Below are 20,040 nucleotides of genomic sequence, written 5' to 3'. Positions count from 1 at the left end.
CTGTGTTGAGGGTAGTTTGGGGAGACCCATCTCCAGGCTGTCTGGTTGAACATGTTCTAGGTTTCTGTGAGGATTCAGTCAGGCATATTTGGTGGAGGGGCAAAAGGGCTTCACAATTCTGATACCTGCCATGAAAATATGAAGTTTCCCTTCTTGCAGGTGGCCCTATCCGTCTCCTACCCATCCTTTTCTGTGGAGCTCTTTTACTTCTTGTGGAGAGCAAATCAGGATATAGCACCACTTCTTTTGTTGTGTTTGGGACACATACACATACGAATAAATAGTTTCCATTCCATGTGGTCTGTTGAATGATGATATAGCCAAACAGCAGGAACGTGGTTAACTGCATATGCACATTAAAGACATTTTTACCATGGTACCTGCACCTTTCTGTAACAAAATTATTTTTACTTTTATGCATCTGATTCTGGCTAGTGACCCTGTCCCCTGAGGACACAAGTCTGATGAACTGGCAGGCAGGCACTACTTTTGTGTGTTGAACTAATGACTTTTGGACACAGTCTGGAGAACTGAGTAGTGACAGTGGAGATTCTAAGCTGCTGGGTGCTGTGTTATGGCTCTGCAGATGGCTTTGAGTTCAGGTGATTCCACATGGTGGGATTCAAATGGTGTGGCAAGAAGTCCAAGGTGAAGATACCACTTACAATTTTAGGTGAAATTTTGTGCAAGGTGAAAAGGAGGGTATCTATGGTGCTTGATAAGTGAAAAATACTCATTTTGAAGGAACTCAGGATAAACAGCATTTTGTTTTCTGTGCTGAGACCTAGCATGGCAAATCTTAGCCTGAAAGATGTTGCATAAAGCATTCAGAGGTGTCTGTGATTTGTGTTACTAGGAGATTGTTTCAGGGCTTTCTAAATCAGGCCCCATATATGGAAATTTTCTAAACATGATATGAATGTTACTCAGTGCTGTCACTGTGCTAGAGAGTGCAGGAGCAATGCTTTGTGGGCTGATAGATCCAGGTTAAATACATCCCCACCACACCTGTGTTCCTACATAGCTGAATTTCTGGGCAATTAAATAAAACAGCAGAGATGTGGCTTCAAATCAAGCCAGTGAGCTTGTAGCAGAGTTCGAACTAGGATGAAGACATTGTCATGCTCCTTAGATACTGCTGATTATAGCAAGAGAACTTGTTAAAATGTTTATCAACCCCTTCCTGAATTACTTCAGTCCATTTGGTGATTTGACCTTGATGAGAAATTAGAAGTATATTTTAAATGTATTACATATTCCTTCATACAGATGATGGTCTAACACTGGTTTTCTGCATTTCTTTTCACAGAATATTCCCATACCAACTTTAAAAGCCTTTGCGGAAGCACTGAAAAACAACACGTACGTGAAGAAGTTCAGTATAGTTGGGACACGGAGCAATGATCCTGTTGCTTTTGTAAGTACTGTCGCCTCATCATGTTGGTGTTGTGACAGGAACTGTTGTCAGGCAAGGTATTTTCGGCATTACTGACTGACTGCTTCTACCTTATGTCACGTTTGGCACATTCCACACCTCTGGTGTTTGGTGCAGGTGTTTCTGTTTCAGGAACACTAATGGAAGTCAGCAACAGACAGGCATCAGTTCCTTCACTTAATTTTTCAACTACAGAGATTTCAGGGTGCAATCTTTTAATCTCATTCAGTCTCATATTTGTCCTCAAGGACCTCCTGGAAAAGGAGCGTGACACAAGAACCAACTTTCTTGTGACATTTTCTAAAGGCAGTTTGTCTCTCTCTCTCTTTCTGGAAGTTTCTTTCCATTGGTACAAAAATGTGTGTGTTGTGTGCACACCCATTCCTCCCCTTGTACGTCTGCTCCAGCTTTCTTTCATATATTCCTTTGTGCAGACAGTGCAGAAGCAGGACTCACTCTTACATGAGGCCTCTGTAGGTGATAACAGGTCTTTGTGGTTGCTGCAAGTGATCCTAAATATCGGTGGGACTGCAGAGAGGTGTTGAGCATTCTGAGTGATCCTCATGCCACCTTCCAGGCTGCATCTTTGTGCACTTCTCCAGCAGCATTGCAACCAATTTTTGCTCTTATTCTTCCAGGTCACCCCTACCTACCCCTCCCCACACATATGTACACCAGTTTCCTGTTAAGAAAAAAACTTTTTTGGAGGGCAAGTACTGCCCTCACATGATGTTAGGCATTCTGGAGTAAGGAGGAAGCCTGTGCAGGCTGCACTGGTGCCATCTGAGGCTCCAGGGGCATTGTGCAGGGCTACGGTCGCTGTGGGGCCAGCTGCTGTGAGTTAGATCAGCCCTGCCACTTGGGCATCACCTTCTGTTACTTTCTTTCATGGCATAGATGGATCTTGCCATTCACTTTATATGAAATGAGATCATCTGATCAGGTCAGGGTAGTTGGGAGTGTTCCAGCCCACTTCTGGTCTTACCCACTGAGGGAAGCAAAAGTCAGTATGGTTGTGCTGCTACTTGGGAGGACACAACAGGTGCTCCTCTCCGTGCCTGCTATAATGGGAAGCATCTAAACCCCATGCAGGGCCCCAGTCAGAACAGAGGCAGGGCAATGCTGGCTAGCATCCTTGTCATCACCATGCTGACTTTAGAAGATGGACAGATGAGGCCGTCACAGGACAGCTGCAGGTGGGTACTGGCACCTTTTGGGGTAGCCCTAAAGATTTGTCCATATGAGGTTTTGTGTGGCCTCCAGCATGCTTGCATTCAGGAATCCCCCTGCAGCAGTGGGGAAACTCCCTTCACTCTGCACAGAGCACTTCCATCTGGTGTCAGTGAAACTGCTCAGCATCTAGGACCATTTTGGAGTCCTCTGGAGGCACAGGGAGTTCTGCCTCTGTTGCTGTGGAGTGCTCTACCCCTGCCAGTCTGACTGCTGTTCTTCCTGCCCACCTCTGTCCACAGGCCCTAGCAGAAATGCTGAAGGTCAACAACACACTGAAGACCCTGAATGTGGAATCAAACTTTATTTCTGGGTCAGGGATCCTGGCTATTGTCGAGGCGCTCCAGGGCAACACATCACTGGTAGAACTGCGCATCGACAACCAGGTAAAGTGTGTGTGAGTGAGAGCTCTGGTCAAGTGTCCTGCCTGTGGGAAACCCCATGACTGCTCAGGGTGGAGGGTGGCTGCTTTCAGAGTCTTGTTTCTGCTGCAGTTCCTGGGCGGCATCTGCTGCTATCCACAGTAATTAATAAAGGCTGCAGCAGTTCAAGCAGCTTTCCATGTTTTCTGGTGCTGCCGTGGAGAATGGTGATGTGCCTGTCCAATATCATGCGTTGCTCTGACCTCTTGCAGGGGCTTGAATACAAATGTGTGTTTAGTAAAACTGAATTTTTTCCTAGAATGCAATGGGAAGAGAAGGAGATCTGTAGAGGGTGCAGATGCTGTGGCAAGTTTAGCTCCCTGAGAAACCTAGGGGTTGAAGCAGCTGAGCTACAGGGAACTGAGGGATAGATGACTGGAGTTCAAAAAGCTGCTTTCTCCTAGCCGTTAGTCTGTCCAAGAAATAAAGTCTTTGGGCAAAAGGACTTGTGGGAATGTCTGCTCTAGGAGTTGGTACCAGAAACGTGCCAGTGGTTTGTTTTACCAACTCCAAGTCAGAAATGTTGAATGGACCAACAGGTTCAGAGAAGGAGGGAAGAGGTGGATATGACAGATCTAAGTGCTCACTCTGAATCACACTCTGACCTGACCAGCTTCATTTTCTGTTTTGTTTTCAAAAGAGCCAGCCCTTGGGCAACAAAGTAGAAATGGAAATCGCAAATATCTTGGAAAAAAACACCTCCCTACTGAAGTTTGGGTACCATTTCACTCAGCAAGGTCCCCGACTTCGTGCCTCCAACGCTATGATGAACAACAACGACCTAGGTGAGTCAGGCTGGCTGCAAGCCAGGAAGCATAGGAAGGTCCTATGGGCCATTTCTGGTGGAATTAGGGCAGAACTGCTCACACGAAAGCTCCAGTAGATATGTGTGAATTAGACTGCACCTCTTGAAGGGCCTGATGATGCTTTGCCCCTCCAGGAGGGAAGCAGTCTTCACTGATAGGTTCCTCAGTGCAGCTGCGGTCAAGACAGGCAGTGGGTTGTGCTCCAGACTTGGAGACACTGGGAAGCTAAAACTCCGAGAAGAGGTAGCATTTTTTGCAGTGATGGTGGGTATTGTTGGGAAGGAGCAAGAGCTGCTGATGTGGTTTGGTACAACTTGTGATACAGCATAAGGCACATGGGTTATGAGCTGCTAGCCCTTGTGATTCCTGCCAACTGCTTGTCTTCCTCCACTTGAACAAGGAGATGAAAAGTAGTAGAGTTGAACTTGGACAGGAGAATTTGGCCCATGCCCTTTAACAAAAGAAACTGGAACTGTTTCTAGGGAGATGCAGAAAGTGACATGTCTTTTGGTTATCTTTATATTCTCAATGAAGTGGTCAGAAGTGCTTGTGAAGCAAAATGTGGGCAAGTCTGCAAACTGCCATTTCAGCCAATGCTCATGGCAAAGGCTTTCAATTGCTTGGCTATAGGCTGCTGTAGAGATGAGGCCAGCAGAGCATTATTGAATACAGGTAACACACCCACCACACTGTACTCAATGGCTGCCTTACCTGGACAGATCATAAATATGTGGTGTTGTAAAAACAAATAAATCAATCTTGCTTCAGCTGGTACCATGGAAGCACAGCCAAGCAGAGCTATGCACCAGTTCTTCACACAACTCAGTCTTACACTTCACTGTGTATTTATTCTGCCTATGGCTGCAATCCTGGTCATAGAGAACTGCACTGCAAAAGGCTTGCTGTTTTCTGTCATAGAATCGCAGAATCTGTCCTTTGGAACAGAGCAAGATTTTTGCTCTGCAGCACCTGGCATTCAGAGTAATCCGCTGGAAGATTTAAACCTAGTATTTTAATTGTTCCTGCTGTTAAGGGGATGAATTCACAACTTGCCTTCTGTGTTAACAGTTGTGCATTCTGCCTCTTTGACCACTAAGATCTGCATTTTTTGTCTGATTTGGTTCTTGTTTGCAGCTCATATTCATCGATCTGATGGTTTCTGGCAATAGCATCTCAGCTCTACACCTGGACAATGTATAAGTACAGAAAAAATTCAATTTTCTCCCTCTCAGCAATAGCTCTCTGTTTTGTGCTCCACTCCAGTACTCTTGTTTATCATCAACTGATGCCACCAGAAAGTGGTTTTGGTTGCATAGCTCCTGTTCTCTAAGATGCTCTTTATGAACCAACTATGAAGGCGTTTACATTCATCCTCATGAACTAACTCCTGCATCCCCTTTATACTTTTTTCTTTGCACAAATTTTGTCAAAAGTCATGAGTGTAGCTGTCGTAGGTGTAAATCAACTTTAAGACTAGAGATGAGACTGCTTTGACCATGTTAATCATGATCAGAGGACTGGAGCCTGCAAGCTTAGGATAAGAAATGAGATTGATTTTTTTTTATTTGAAAAGGCAATTGAGAAAGTCTAGCAAAGGAACAACTGTAGCATCTGTCACCTGCTGTTTCTACATCAGTTAGCATCACAGGATACATTGGCCAAAGTCCAGTTCTACAGACAAACTGTTTGAAATATGACTGTAGATAAGAGAGGTAAGGCTGAAAGTAGCTTCTGACCTTAAAAATTCATAAGGAGGGAAACCTCATCTTACCTTCCTTGATTTTAAACTGTGTAAGGCTGTGCCTGCTGCCTAAGCAGGAATTCAGACGGAATTCTCTTCTTTCCGGACAGAACGTGCATCTCCCAGCTCCTTTCCAGCGCAGTTACGCCAAGCTGCCATCCACACATTTTCCCATTGCCATGGCTGACTCCTCTTTCTCTTTTTTTTTTCAGTGAGGAAGAGAAGACTTGCAGAGCTGAATGGGCCTATTTTTCCCAAGTGCAGAACTGGAGTGTAGTTCCTGGCTGTGGAGGTCATTCCCGGTGATCTGTGCTACACTGTGGAAATCTAAAGGCAATTAAGTGCCTTGATCAAGTATTTGTGGTGCCTCAGTTCTGTTTTATGCACTAACAGTTGAAATTAACTAGTGGCTATAGTTTTTTTGAAGATTTTATCCAGTAGGACTGTTGATGTTTTCTGTAGAGTTGGAAACTATTCAAGCCAATAATAACCTGTTGGTTTTAAGCAATCTCATTTTAGAGTACATCCCAGTGTAAAAGTGACTTTAATGAACCTGGGACTTAATTTTATATAAGTTTCCTGCATGGTATTTCATAAAGTTAGGATGTGGTATGCATGAGTGAAAGATACAATTTTTCACACAAATTATAGAAGTATTAAAAAAAAACTTTATTTTTTTTCCAAGTTCATCTCAAGTAACTATAGAAGAGCAACTAGTTTAACAAGCACTCCTACCATCCGGAAACATGGCTAATTTCAAGAACTGTGAACTACAATTTTTTACCGACATTTGCTGAATCATTTAATTGAAGATGCTGTTTCAAATCCTGTGTTTCTTAGAAAAAAAACTGGTCTCCACCTCCAGCACAAATGGAACTTAAGGCCACCAATTACAAAACAGTTTCAAAAATTGAGTGGTTTAGGACCCGTCAATATCCTTCTATGCACATCTGAAGAAAACAAGTCACTTTTAGAGATATGATGCAAATCCTAACCCCACAGAGATGGCCAAACTAATCACCAAATGAGAGCCTTCTCTTCTAATTTCCACTCCTTTCAGTTTCCTTAATGTTAAAAGTGTTTGTCCAGATGTTCAGTGGAAACAAGTCAAATTCCATTAATTACCATGTCCATTAATTAAATTCTGTTCTGCTAGGAATTGTTTCTTTTACTGCTGTCCCTTATGTCCACATAAATGCAAGAATAAATGTTGTGCCCCAGAAAACCTATGAAGTGAAATTCTGCCACTCTGAACTTGCAGTCCATACGGTCTGACAGCTTTTTGTCAGTCTACACCCATCCTGCAGCCTGGGAGGAATTCCCCACAAGGCCTGTGTGGCTCCCACACAGGCAGTGGCCTGGACTCAGCACTATCACATCCAAAACTCCCACTGTTGAAGTGTGTGAGATCCTGCTTGCTAGGAAGAGGCTCCTGGAAGAAGCACTGCTGTACTGAAGCCTTCATCTTGGTTGGATGACACATCCTAGAAAATGTTCTCTCGATAGAAATCTGCCTTTAAATGTCTGTGAGTGAAGTTTGTCAGCCTTTTACACATATTCTGGCAAAAGTCCCAAAAACTTCTTCAGAGCTTGTGGACAAACACCACCAACAATCTGGCTCTGACCAGCAAAGCAGAGAAACACTATTCGGCAATGTGGGAAACACATTTCTCTTCAAATCTTAAGTGACAATGGTGTCATATCAAATGCTTCACTACAGCTTCTTTCCTCCATTCTGCAAGTTCTGTATCAGAAAATGAAAATACTACAGAAGAAAAATACTTGAAAACATTAAAATGAAGAAACTGGCTGACAGCCCCTTTCTTCTATGTGCACTGCAAAGACTTCAAAATGGCCAACTAAATCACCAAATCCGAACCACGGAGTTTCAGCTGAGCCATCCACTCAAACTTGCATGGTACAGGCTCAGCTCTTCCACGGGCCTCAGAAGAACATCAGTGTATCTTATCCTGGAAAATCTGGATGGTGCTAAGAAACCCAGACATGCAAGGAGATACATCTGCAGAGCAGGGAGCACTGCTATGGATACTACTACAGCATCTTTTTCTGCATGAAAAAAAAACCAGTCCTCAAAAAAACAGAAAGAAAAGCAAAAAAAAAGACAAGAACTTTGTCCTGCATTTCACTGTAGCCCAAGGGGATATTAAGTTGGCGGGATCATTCCAGGTTCCTTAGCTGATCCTCACAGAGCCACTTTGCTGCAAGATGCATCTGACAGCCAAGCACTGTGCAGCAGAGACAGGCAGTGCTGAGGCATCAGGCCTTGTGGTGAAAGGCATTAAACTGTGCAGCAAAGGAGCTACAAAATGGGGATATTTAGGAGCAAATGTATCATTTTTTCTTCTCAGCAGCTCTCCAGGAAAATGGGGGGAAAAAGCCATCTGGTGACTGCAGCACCTGGCAGTCAACAGCCAGTCCTGCTGAAAACTTCCCTCCCTGAGCTAATGTGCCTTCTCTCAGGCATTACCACTGGATCCCACCACAAAGCATTTCACATGGCAAGTCCTTATTTGTCTTAATCCAACAAAACTACTCCAGGAAAGAGGATACAGAGCTGCTTATAGGCTAACTTGCAAAAAGGAGGCTGTCTCTTACCCCTCTGCTTTCTGCAGCTGAGGGAACATGGCTTTATGGGCCCTCGTCTGTACATCTCAGATACTTCTCCTCCTTTGCCTTAGTGCAGTGAGGACCAGAAGAGGCCTCATGGCTACCCTCTGCCTGAGGTAGAATCTCCAGCTGCCAGGAGCTCTCAAGAGAAATGCACCTTGTACCATATCAGAGTCTAGCTAGGTTTCAGCACTTACCGTGGCAGAATTAAGCACCTCCAGCATAACAGGTGACATGTATTTGTACAGTACTTAAAAAATTATAGTGGAAGCACTAAAGGTTATTTATCATCAGATGTTTCAAAAGTTTACATATAAAATATAATTGTTGCCATTCTGTACTGGTAAGTGATACAGACACAGCCTTACAAATTGATTACAGTGTTCTAGACCTGCTGATAGACTGAATTACAAAATTGTGTTCTTTTTAGCCTAACACTAGAAGAGCACACTATGCAAGCTGGAGCACTCCCCATCATGCTGTAGACTAGACTAGCCAGAGAACTTGCATGCTTCTCCAGTCCTCAAAACCAGACAGGTTAACCAGCCAGCAAAGACTGGGAGGAAGGCAAGATGCCAGGGAAATACAGGTACTCCTTAGACTTCTGCTGAAGGTGTCTACTGCTGGGAATTTTCCAATTTCTTCTCCAGTATGGATTTTTCACAGATTTACTATTAAATACTATCCTAGAAAGATGCCCAAAGGCAATATTCATGTGTTTCAAAGTTTTGCCTCATTAATGGAATTGTCATAAAGACAGTTGCTGAACTGTTCACTTTACGGTAGCAATACTGGAAGTGAGAAGAAATGCTTATCATGGCTTTAATGGAACCAATGTCCATGTATTTATGCTGCTAGTCAAGCCAACACTGAGGCCTTGCTGAATTAATAGCACCATGAGAGAAAGTTACAATCTGTGTGAAAATAACAGAGCCCTAACAGGTATTAAGCAACTGCAGAAACGTACATCAACCATTTTCTTACCTTTAAAAGCAGTTGCCAGTAAAAAATCCCCAATGACTAACTGCTGTTTAGTTCCCAGAATGGCAGTATGTTTCAAAGACATTTTTCAGTCAAGACACATCTACACTATTAATAAATCTTTTCTGTACATTGTACAGCATCAGGCACACAAAGCAGCATGTGGGAAAGTATTTTGAGCTCATCTGCTGTAGGTCCTTTCAAATTCAAAGATGATTTCTCCACTAACCAGTGCTGGAAACTGCATAAACATCTCACAGCTTTTAAAAAACTCAACCCATGTTTAAAAAACACAAATGCTTCACAGATCTTGAATTATTTAACTCAGATAAAGGATCTTGAATTCTCCTTATAGCTGTTGATGACACTTAGGCACACATGCATCATTTCCAGTGCCATAATGCTGGTATTTTGACAGTCTCTGTGCTCTCTTTTTTGTGTACCTGTTTCAACATACTTCAAGCTGTCAGGGTTTTTTAGTGCAAGCAGAGTTGATCCCTGGGTATTTCATATACTGACAAGCTGAAGGAAACAACAGTTCCCATGGAGACAGCATTGCAATGAGAATTGTTTCTGCTGTTCCTCCTACGTGACACAAAATTATGGCTGGGCAGACTATCTGTGGGCCTCTGCTCCAGTTACAAGAGGGGTCCTTATGCTGCCTTCAACCAGTTTTACACAAGAGTTAAATCAGTGACTTCAGGTAATTAACCCTTGCTTCTCACTGGTATAAAGCAAGAGACGCAGGGAGATGGCATGCACATGGAAAGTATCTTCAGCTCTAATGCAGTCACATACGCACACCGAATCTGCTGTGTTCACACCCTACTACAAGCTATTGAAGTAAATGCATGATTTTTGGAGAGGTCTCCATGCAGGAAGAGTGGAATTGTTCTCATGGCCATTAAGTTTCTTTTGCATTGTGAACAGCAGATACTCTGCTCTAAAATCCCCATGGTAAAGGCCACACTACAAGACTGTACTCAGGGAGAGAAATCCTGTAGTGCTGGTGACAGGTTGGGCACTCTGGTAATTTACAGGCTTACAGGCAAGTAATTGATGGTTTTCAGGGCATACTGTGGGTTTAAAGGCAGCATATGAACAAGACTTTCCAAGCCAACACATATTCATGATTTCCAAACCTAACTGATTAACAGGTAGGCATCTGGTTATAGAAGCCCTTCACATTAGCACACATCAGGACGAGCCAATGAAACAGCTTAATCTTTTCCTGTGTCCAGCATCCTTTGTGAGACACGTTCAACAGGTACCCTTGGCCGTCTCTTTGTACATTCACATTCCTCCTTAAGAGTCTGTCCCGAAGCCTTTGAAGTCACCTTGAGGTCCTTCTCTTGACAAACAGAACAGCAAGCTGTAAGACCTTTGTTGCAGCAACTTGGACATGTTAGGACAAGCTGTCGGCAGTGCTGGCTGGAACAAAGTTTATACTGGTCCCACAGCGCGCCACAGTATCTGCATGCTGAAGCGAGAAGGAAATGAAAAAGTTAACACCCACACTGCTCCAGCTGTTCCCTTTGCAGAGGGCTTGCCACGGCACTAGGGGGCTGCCAGCTCCCACTTAAGTGTCTTATCTATTGTCTTCCAGGTTTTTAATTCCTGTTTAGCTTGATCTTCTAGAGTCTAGTTAACTTTTAAACTTCTGGTTTTGATGTAGAAAACTTAGTAATTTTCTCCCAGAAAAAGAGGAAAGCACTTACTAGTCTTTCCTCTAGCTCTGAATAGACAGATTTAAAGATTCTTACTGCTAAGGGAAGAAGAAAGATATACAGTTGGTAACTAAACCAGGGTACAGGAATGTTGCTTGCTGAGGAAAGGGGTGCCATGTATCTTTCTTCCATATACAAGCAATGGCTTGTGCAGACAGGGTGTCATTTGCAGTTGTTCCACAACATCAGAAGTTTTAACTCTTTAACTGAAAGGTACAGCCCAGTTTAGCTGTACCACAGGTGCCTACCACACCACTTCCCCTTGCAACTTTTGTACAGATGGCCGAGATGTATCCAGAGTGTGTTCTACTTCTGCACCAAGTCAGGCCCCCTCAAGATGCATACAGTGATTGCAGTGAAGGAATGGGAGGTTATGCTTGAATTACCAACTCAGAGGAAAAACAGTACTGCTTCCTCAAAAAAAAAGACAAGAGTCAAATTCCATCTGTTTGTTGTACCAGGCAACTGATAGGAAGATAACAGATTATTTCATTTGCAGTAACTGAAGAGCAATCCCAGCCAGAAGACCAGGCATATTCTTAACAACTTCTAAGAGAGGTCATTGACATTCCATTGGCTACAGAAAATTTTAAAGCATGAAAATAACAAGGTGCCACTACTCTCACAGTGTGTGGCAGTCTGTGTTGATATTCTGTGAGATTACTGGAGCAAAGAACTGCTGTCAGCAGGAGAACTACTTAAGACTTCAGTCATTTGGCCAACCACAGTCTGATCAGCACTGTGGGCAACAAGCAGGTAACAACAGAAGTGGTGCTTGACATGCCTCTCCATAGGTGCAGATGGCTCTTAACACCAGCTGTTCTGCAGAGAATACTTGCTTTTACTCTTCCAATTTTAGTGAACTCTTTTTAGTGACTCCTTTTTCTCTCACTTCTGTTCTACGTGTTACAGCCATAGAGCTGATAACCATCATGAAAAATATTAGCAATAAAAGATCAAACCAAGTATGAGGAAGAACTACATAGATCAGTTTGGCTGTCCTTATACTGCATATCTCTGGAAATGATTACAATAGCTTCCCAGCCTTCTGCACTTACATTATCTAGTCCTACCTGAGATGATATCTTCATTGGAACAAATGGCGTAACGATCATCAAATACAAACAGCTTCCCCCTGTAGAATCCATCTGGAAACTCTTCCAGGTACTTGTGAATTCCACCTTTTAGCTGGTAAACCTCTCTGCACACTGCCTGTTTAAAGCATATTAGCAGAAAAGCTGAAGGAGACTGCAGCAGTGGTGGTGTGCCAGAGTTGCCAAAGCAAATGTAAATGCCAGGAATCAGTGAAAAGTGATCATCAGAAGGCACCATGTGCACTCACAACTCTAGGCAGTGCCACAAGGGACTACTGGCCAGCTCCAGAATGCCGTTTTTGTTGACACGAACCCAACTGTGCATTTAATGTTACAATCAAAAGAAGCTGGTAACCTCCTCACCTGAGGGAGATTTGCTGAATCACAAATAAAATGCTTTTGAACCTCCATGAACTGCTGCTTATTCTGGTTTTATGTACTTAACTGTCAGCAGAAGCAGAATTTCTTAGGGTTTACACTGATGCAGCAGAGAAAAAACAAACAAGGTTTACATCTCTGGAGAACAACTACGTGTTCTGTTCCCTTGATCCTCGAAGGAAGGATCCAGAGGAGTGTGATGGAAAGCACAATTAGAACAATGCAGGGTGCTGGATTTAATTTCACAAACACTGGGAAAGCACTGACTGGCTGATTTCATCACTCTGAGATGCTCAAGCTGTGCAGTAATGACCACAGAGCATAACGTAGACAGAATCTGTGGAAACACTGCAGAATGTTCTCAAGGCCTCCTAAAACACTCCTACAGAGAACTTAAAAGTACCTCTTATCAACAAATGCGCTATATAATTATTTTCACAGAGCAATCAGTGCTGTGACACTAGTCTACACAGATCACACTGAGCTGCATTAAACTATCCACATCCTTGACAGACAATGTGAGATAAGCACATATTAGAGGCATTTATTTCCACATGCACATTAAGGAATTTGTGCACAGTAAAAATTTACCAGCAAAACAAAAGACCAGTGCCCTTAAAGCAATCTCAATTTCCCAACTCCTGCACCCTCAGAACAACATCTTACCTTGCTCCTTAGGTAAGCAGAGCCTCTTTCACAACGAATCCCTCCTGTGCAGTACATCAGGACACGCTTGTCTTTAAAAACCTCCAGGTTTTCATCTATGTAGCTAGGAAAGTAGCTGAACTTCCTGATATCTGGAGCCAGACAGCCCTGGAACTGTCCCTGCAGTAACAACAGATGGCCATGCAACTGGTTACAAACATATTACTGGTAAGGTCTGTGTTTCAAAACAGAGGAAGTAACAAACCTTTGGGCCAAAACAGTCAGCTCACTGCAGCCGTTTTACGCAGCTCCTCAGCTGCATTTATGCATCAAAACATATGTTAAAAACTGTAGGAGGATTCTGGACACAGCATGTCTTGTCATCCAAACATAAGAGAGCTAAGCAGAACTGTACCATCAGAGAGAGGACAAACCACAACACAAGAGGAAGTGGTGGTTGTGACAGCAGGATGCCACTGGTTTTTTTGGCATATGGGACAAGGCAAAAAATGCTGAAAAACACCCTTACAAATTATGCTACTTTTACTTCAAACATTCCCTACTAATGTTGCATGGACCACTTTCATGTTCTTCCTGCCCCAACCAGTATAAGCACTTAGCCAGGCAGGCTCTATGCTGAGTTGCTGAGCAAGTGTGCTAGTGCTTGTGTCTAATATTCACTACTGCACTTTGTACACATCACAGTCAATCCAGAATATGGATTCTCTTCTTCTAGTAAGGTTACACCCTCAGAATAGTCAATGCTTCACCCCATCAAGATGCAAGCCAACAACACTTACTATTTTACTTTCATAGAAGTTCCTACAGTCCAGCAAGACGGTATCGCTTTGTCCTTGACTGGCCTGAGATAAATACTGTTCTACTTCTTTATGAAATTCCTGAGGGGATAAATGGATTCCTTTAACAAAACAAAAAAAAAAAGAGGGGAGGGAAAGGGATAAGTGAGAAGCAGAACTACAAAATCATGTTATGTGTCATCTCATGGATTCAGATTCTCCTCAGATTTCCACACAAAGAAATTTTTGTGATTGTTCACAGCCTTTGCATCCCAACTCAATCAACCAAGCTTATCCACGTTTGGCTTTCTATTGGCAAATGAAAGAAAACACAACACTGTCCCACGTGTCAAAAGAAGCAGCAGAAGCCTGTCTCTGGTCTTTTGTTACATCCCCTGGCACCTCTTAAAATCTAAAAGAAAGTGTGAAAAATGTTTCATTTCTCTATGCTCATCTGTCATTACATTTGGAGGTGCAGAAGCATACAGAAATGCAATTTTTTAAATTAAACTCTTCTCAATAAAACCAGAACATTTCTGTAAGTGTGTATTACTTTCAGTACAACTTCAATTTAGAGAAAGTTTCTCAGCTTTCAGGTTGCTCAGGACTTGGGATTCCCAACATACTGAAAACCAAACAAACTCCCCCAGTAAAATCCTTTACCTTATTTAAAAATACCCCTATAAGCAACCTGCTAGACTAATAGGAACAATCTACTTAAAATGCTGTAAAATAGGAGGAAAAAGTCAAAAAGAAGAGATCCCCAAACACACAACTCACAGACTACAAGAAAATGGGGACAAAAACCAGTCCTCTTCCAAAAACACAAAAAGATGCTGTAGAAGTCTGGCACCAGTAAAACCTCTTGGTGGAAAAAAAGGCCCAAACTGCTCTATGAGTTGCCATTCACTGTTGCTCCTGCTTACCACCCATGTAAGCATCGTCATAGCAAATGCATACCCAGGGACAGCTTATCAGGTATAATCCATACTAAGCAGCTACAGTTACCACAAAACAAATGCAGGCTATTTTAGGGGAGTGCCATCAACCTCATGCAGAACTTGGCTCTGCTCTAGTGCAAAAGGCAGGAGCATGGCTTTAAAACAAGTAGAGCCAAGTCAGCAGTCCCCAACACAGGAATATGTAGATACTCTACTGTAAACTTCACAAGGACCCTTGGGAAAGCTCTTTATATGATTTATTTTCTGAGCAGTCTCAAGCACCTACACAGTATTTAGAACAGATATGAACACTTCAATGCATAGAAATGTCTTTCCTAACAATCATACATAGTTTCATCTTACATCTGCCTGTAGCATGTGTTCAGTGACTCTAAACCCTGACTAAAGACTAAAGCACAAGGTATGCCCCTACCCTACAGGAAGGTAACTGCCTGATGTCATCTGAACCGTTTCCCACAAAATGGGAAGCTAATTCTGAAGCTTTGTGAGATAGCTAAACACTAAGCACACTAAAACCTGGGCGAGTAAATTCCCTGCATTAGTAGCTTTTGACTACCAGTAAGAAATCAGTTTCTGCATCTGTTTCTCCTGTGTCCTGGCCATTGTGCAGAGCAAAATATTTTTGATGAAGGTACCTTGTTCCTTTATTCCTCACTTATTTTTCACTTGGGTGAGAGGCTTTATTTTTCATCAAATAACTTACCAGTTTCTTTATAAGACACTATCTTTGGATCAATGCCCATAGGTACAATTTCTTTGAACACTGCAACTCGAAGCTCAGGGAAACAGTAAGCTCCTCCTGCACTGCTCTAGGAAATCAAACACAAAAACAATTCACCCAGATTTGCCAGGTGTCAAGATTAAAATTACCCACTTTAATTTCTACAGGTCAATAGAGTATGAAAATGTCTTGGTAGCTGAGGAAAAGAAATCTCTCTCCTGCTGAAATCCACTCTTTAAATCCCGAGTTTTAGGCAGATATAGCAAATACAGTAACATACTAATGCATGAATGTTGACGCCCAGAGGTTGAAGGTCAGAGTAAAATCCCCCCTGTTTTGTCTTTCCATCTACATACAGCTGTAACTAACACAATTCCCCTTGAAATTCAGCCAAGCACAACAGACAGTTAAAAAACTAAGACTGAATCATCACTGCAGCTCTACATGGAATTTGTGTTTGACAAGTTTCACTAACTCCTTTCATCTAGTTGCTTGTGAAAAAAAATAGCTCTCCCTGCAAATAAAACTGTGTGGAGAAGAGCTGCTGCTTTAGCAACAGCCTTCCTTTCTCACAGAAAAACCAGTACCTACAGTGCTGGGGCAGCCAAAGGCTACCAGAATGCCATGGAGTGCACCAGCCTTCACTATCTGAGGACAGCAATCAGCCCATATAGTGAGGCTCACGCAGAAGTCAGCATCTCTGCCTCCTGCCAGACACTAAGTGGAGTATGAAGAAACCTCTTGACTCTGCCTGTGTGTTTTCTCTAGAAGTTACCCAGTTCATGGAATTGCAGACACCAAAGACTACATGAACCTAAACCAGCCAGGCTTCCAGTCAAGTATCTCAAATCAGGGTGAAGAGGACAGCATGGAAATACTTTCCTGGGCTAAGTGTATGTCGTGGCACCTACTCAGGCTGGAGTAAATGCTTGTTGAGGCATGGTGGGACTGAAGCACTCTCCCTCATTCACATATATAGGGGGCTTTGCAGCTGCAACCGTAGCTGCCAAAGCTTGTAGCAACTGCTGTCACTGCTCATGGTAACTGGTAAAGAAGAGCAAAGGTATCTAAACAACGAATGGTTAAGAACCATTGGCCCAGGTAAGTGCTGGGAGAGCAGAGCTGATACAGCAGATATAATACTGTCAAGAAGGAATGTGCTTATTTCTTAAAAATTAATTTACCTGCATTAACAATATCTGCATAGAAATTATGTTTTCATACCTTGAAATCCTCTTGACACAAAATGTTTTTGAACAGAGGCTGGGAAAGCATAACTTCAATGTAGAGACTTGTAGCTACCTTGCTTCCACCAAGTGTCCCATTAATCCCTTCTGAAGCAACTCTTATCTAGAAGGCAAGAGGAGAAGCTGGGGCTGAGCCTCAGTGACAGCAAAACAGATTACAGTGAAATTAGCAAAATATGACTGGATAAAAAAGGCAGGCACAAGACTATGTTTAGGAAAGAGACTACTGAATAAGGAAGGAAAATATGGTTATACTGAAGTTGACAAAAAGAAAATAGTAAACAGGAAAAAAACCCCAGTAATCACTTCTGAGCCAGTTCAAAAGAATCATATCAAGACAATCAGAAAAGTCTGTACAGTAAACAGAAATGCTGTCTAAAGAGAAATTTCTGTCTGCAAATCCTGTAGTCAGCATTAAAATTCCCACTGGAAGTCTGCCTCAGGAAGAACAATAGGCTTGTGCCCCATGACTTACACAGCTAAAAGGAATGCGCTTAATATCGTATCTAGTATTAAACTTCAGGATGAGTCATTTTATCTCCAGCAATGGCAAATGAACAAAAGCTCTGAAGTGGTGGGTGGGGGGAAGGGGAGGAAGGTTGACTGTAAGAGGCAAGGAGAAATCCAGCTGGCCGAGAAGGTAAGTGCTGTACTTGTCTCAGAGATGAGTTGAAAAAAAAGAAATTTGAGAAAAATAGCAACCACCAGGCAAGAGTGCTGAGCAGAAAAAAGAAGAGAATGCTTCAGGACATTTCACACCCACACTTCCTGCAACAGGGCAGGAAAGAAGTTACTTAGGAAGATAAGTCAAAGACAAAAGGAATCTCTTGCTCTTGAGTAGTCCTCCTTCTTCCCATGGACAGCTTGAGAACATCAGCTTCATGAGGCTGAAATTCACCTTTGCCCACAGCCTCAAGAGCCCAGCTAGGTAAGCAACTCACCTCCTTTAGCCTGCCAGGAATTAAGAGAACAAAGACCACGCAGGAAAGACTGCTATCCTGTGGCATAGTCTAAGATGTCAGTTGTTCTCACCTAATTCCCCACTGCCCTGGGTTACAGCTTGGTGTAGTTACTGGAGTGGAAGACAGCTGTGACCCGAGGAGTTTGGATACATGGATGCATGAAGCAGAGCAAGCCCAGCCCCACACTGGCTTGGCTCTCTGGCTGGGTTGTGCTGCAGTATTCTTTACCTGCAGGATAAAACCCAGCCCAGTAATGCTGAGTCACCTGCATGCAGCTCCCCATTGACACCAGTGATTTATGCCTTTTTGTTTCCCTGCCTTTATCTACAAGTGCATCAGAAGTTCTCACATGAATATCCTCTTTCTGTTTGACAGCAGGAATGATAAAAAGACTTGTTCTGCTTCCACGTGTAATGGTTCAAATGATGGAAATGGGGTAACCCTTGCAAGAACAGGGCCTGCCCTGTGTGCTGTGTGTGGGTCAGAGGCTCGCTCGATGCTGCACAGCCCAGGGTTCCCAGCACCAAAAAGGATATAACATTATCTGTATGGTTTTTTGTTTGTAGCATTAGCTCTTAAACAGAATTCTAAAAGATACCTTACAGAGTTTCAGTACCTCTCTTAATGGGGTCATAACAGACTAGTACCTGGTGGAAAAACCTGACTCTTCACATGCCCCACTGTCCTGCACAAAGCAAAGATGGTTTTTTTTCCTTAAGAATACACCCGTTGCTAAACACCTTACCTTGCCAGTGAGATGTAGATGCTGGCACAGAGCCTTTTGCCAAGCACAGAGTTTCTCTGGATCCTTCACCTCACAGTAACAGTAATACAGAAGTACTTCTCCCACCTTGCTGCCCATAGCATGGTAAAGATGAACAAACAGAAAAAGAGTGTAAGGAGTTGAAAGAACAAAAGTATACTATCAGCAGTAACCAGTCATAAAGCAGACAATTTTCTTCTGGCAGTTTCACAGAGAAACAAAAAAACAAACTTTGGAGGGATTAGCACTGGTGGGTTTGGCTTATTTCAAAGAGAAGGAACATTAACTAATAAAAGCTCTCGCACTTCCTAGGTCTTGGGGTGGGGTACAAAATGAACTTACCTATGCTGCATAGGACATGTCTACCAGTGGCCTACTCTGTGCTCTTTCAATACAGAAGACACGGGAATTGCTGATTTTTATGTACACCAAGTGTCCTATTAAATGCTGAATTCACCAAGCTGGCACTTGAAAATTCAAATGCTTGAGCTATCTAAATTTAAAACCCCAAAACTTTTAGTAAGACTGTGTGTGCCTGCACTCTGTGCAGCACAAGCCAAACTCACGGTCAGCAACATTCTTGTGAACCTACTTCACAATTAACAAGCTCCTAAGGCATCTGAATGAGCAGAGAAAAGGAACATATGCACAGCACATCCTGGTTTTTTTCTCTTTTAGTTATGGTCCTTTCTTACTTTCAGATCCAAGCTGTCCAGCAACACCTGTATAGGTCAGCTGCAACAACGTGGGATGACAGAGCTCTGAGAGTATCCCACGTGGATGGCACTACCATCACGAAAAACTGCAGAGCGTCTACCTCTTTATATAAAAGATATCCAAATACCTGTTAGAGCTAAACGAATATCGGGGAAGACTACCTACTTTAAAAGCGTCGCTTGACTGAATTTCATAAAGAGTACTACTGGCCAATGACCACGTAAAGCATGAGCAGCCCAACACCCCTTTCCCGGGCCTGCGAGCCGGCGAGGGGCTTCGTTACCTCGTCAGATCCTCGTGGCTGATGTGGCTGGTGTCGGGGAGCGCCCAGGACAGCTCGGGGCTGCCTCCGGCGTGTCCGCTCGGCTGGCCGGGGCTGCCCCCGGGCTGTGCTGGCCGCGCTTCCAGCCGCTCCTGCCGCGCTTCCAGCCCGTCCTGCCGCCCCAGGTCTCCGGCGTGGTGCAGAGCCACGTGCCTGTGGATGCCGGGCAGCTCCTCGAACGCCTGCCGACAGCAGCGCCACCGCACGCCCTCTCCGCCGCCGGGACACCGGGACGCGGCCGGCACCTCCTTGGCTTTGACGAACAAGGAGAAGGCCTGGAAGGCAGCGTAAGGGCCCGCGTTACCGAGTTTACCGCGTCCCCCCCGCCCGAGGCCGGTGCGGCCCCGCGCCCGGCACCGACCCACCTTCCTGCGGGCGAGGGCGCGCTGCTTCCTGCCGGGCTCGCCGGCCTCGGCCGGCACCATCTCCGCCTCTCCGCCGGGATGCGCCCGCTCTCCCGCT

At 43.7% G+C, this 20,040-nt stretch overlaps 2 protein-coding genes across 5 annotated transcripts in view; one reads left to right on the top strand and one right to left on the bottom strand.

The window, feature by feature from the left end:
• The window catches only part of TMOD1 (tropomodulin 1), a 26,744-nt gene extending 19,881 nt beyond the window's left edge, over positions 1 to 6,863 (top strand). For all 3 annotated transcript variants that reach the window (XM_071580746.1, XM_071580747.1, XM_071580745.1), the window contains exons 7-10: positions 1,310 to 1,417; positions 2,908 to 3,051; positions 3,728 to 3,872; positions 5,847 to 6,863. In XM_071580746.1, coding sequence (XP_071436847.1) covers positions 1,310 to 1,417; positions 2,908 to 3,051; positions 3,728 to 3,872; positions 5,847 to 5,911 — 462 coding nt within the window. In that variant the 3' untranslated portion in view covers positions 5,912 to 6,863. The remainder of the gene's footprint in view (positions 1 to 1,309; positions 1,418 to 2,907; positions 3,052 to 3,727; positions 3,873 to 5,846) is intronic.
• On the bottom strand, positions 6,280 to 20,040 carry TSTD2 (thiosulfate sulfurtransferase like domain containing 2). 2 transcript variants are annotated; one of them, XM_071580744.1, is made up of 9 exons: positions 19,944 to 20,040; positions 19,540 to 19,853; positions 18,522 to 18,630; positions 16,792 to 16,917; positions 15,550 to 15,655; positions 13,888 to 14,006; positions 13,109 to 13,267; positions 12,044 to 12,182; positions 6,280 to 10,723 (listed from the first exon to the last, which is right to left on the bottom strand). In XM_071580744.1, the coding sequence occupies exons 1-9, from the start codon at positions 20,001 to 20,003 to the stop codon at positions 10,464 to 10,466; spliced, it is 1,392 nt and encodes a 463-aa protein (XP_071436845.1). In that variant the 5' UTR covers positions 20,004 to 20,040; the 3' UTR covers positions 6,280 to 10,463. The 2 variants fall into 2 exon arrangements, with proteins under 2 accessions (XP_071436845.1, XP_071436844.1); XM_071580743.1 differs by having other exon boundaries at positions 19,540 to 20,040.

The sequence above is a fragment of the Pithys albifrons genome, chromosome Z (genome assembly GCF_047495875.1).
Source record: "Pithys albifrons albifrons isolate INPA30051 chromosome Z, PitAlb_v1, whole genome shotgun sequence".
NCBI lineage: Eukaryota > Metazoa > Chordata > Aves > Passeriformes > Thamnophilidae > Pithys > Pithys albifrons.
This window is presented reverse-complemented; position numbering and strand designations above follow the sequence as displayed.

Bases quoted from the DNA above. Each gene is read 5' to 3' on its own strand.
- TSTD2 (XM_071580743.1), bottom strand. From the start codon at position 20,003: ATGGTGCCGGCCGAGGCCGGCGAGCCCGGCAGGAAGCAGCGCGCCCTC. The intron at 18,631-19,539 runs GTAACGAAGCCC...TGCTATGGGCAG, and splicing joins AGCCACGAGGATCTGACGAG to CAAGGTGGGAGAAGTACTTC. The intron at 13,268-13,887 runs GTAAGTGTTGTT...TTGTTACTGCAG, and splicing joins ACTTCTATGAAAGTAAAATA to GGACAGTTCCAGGGCTGTCT.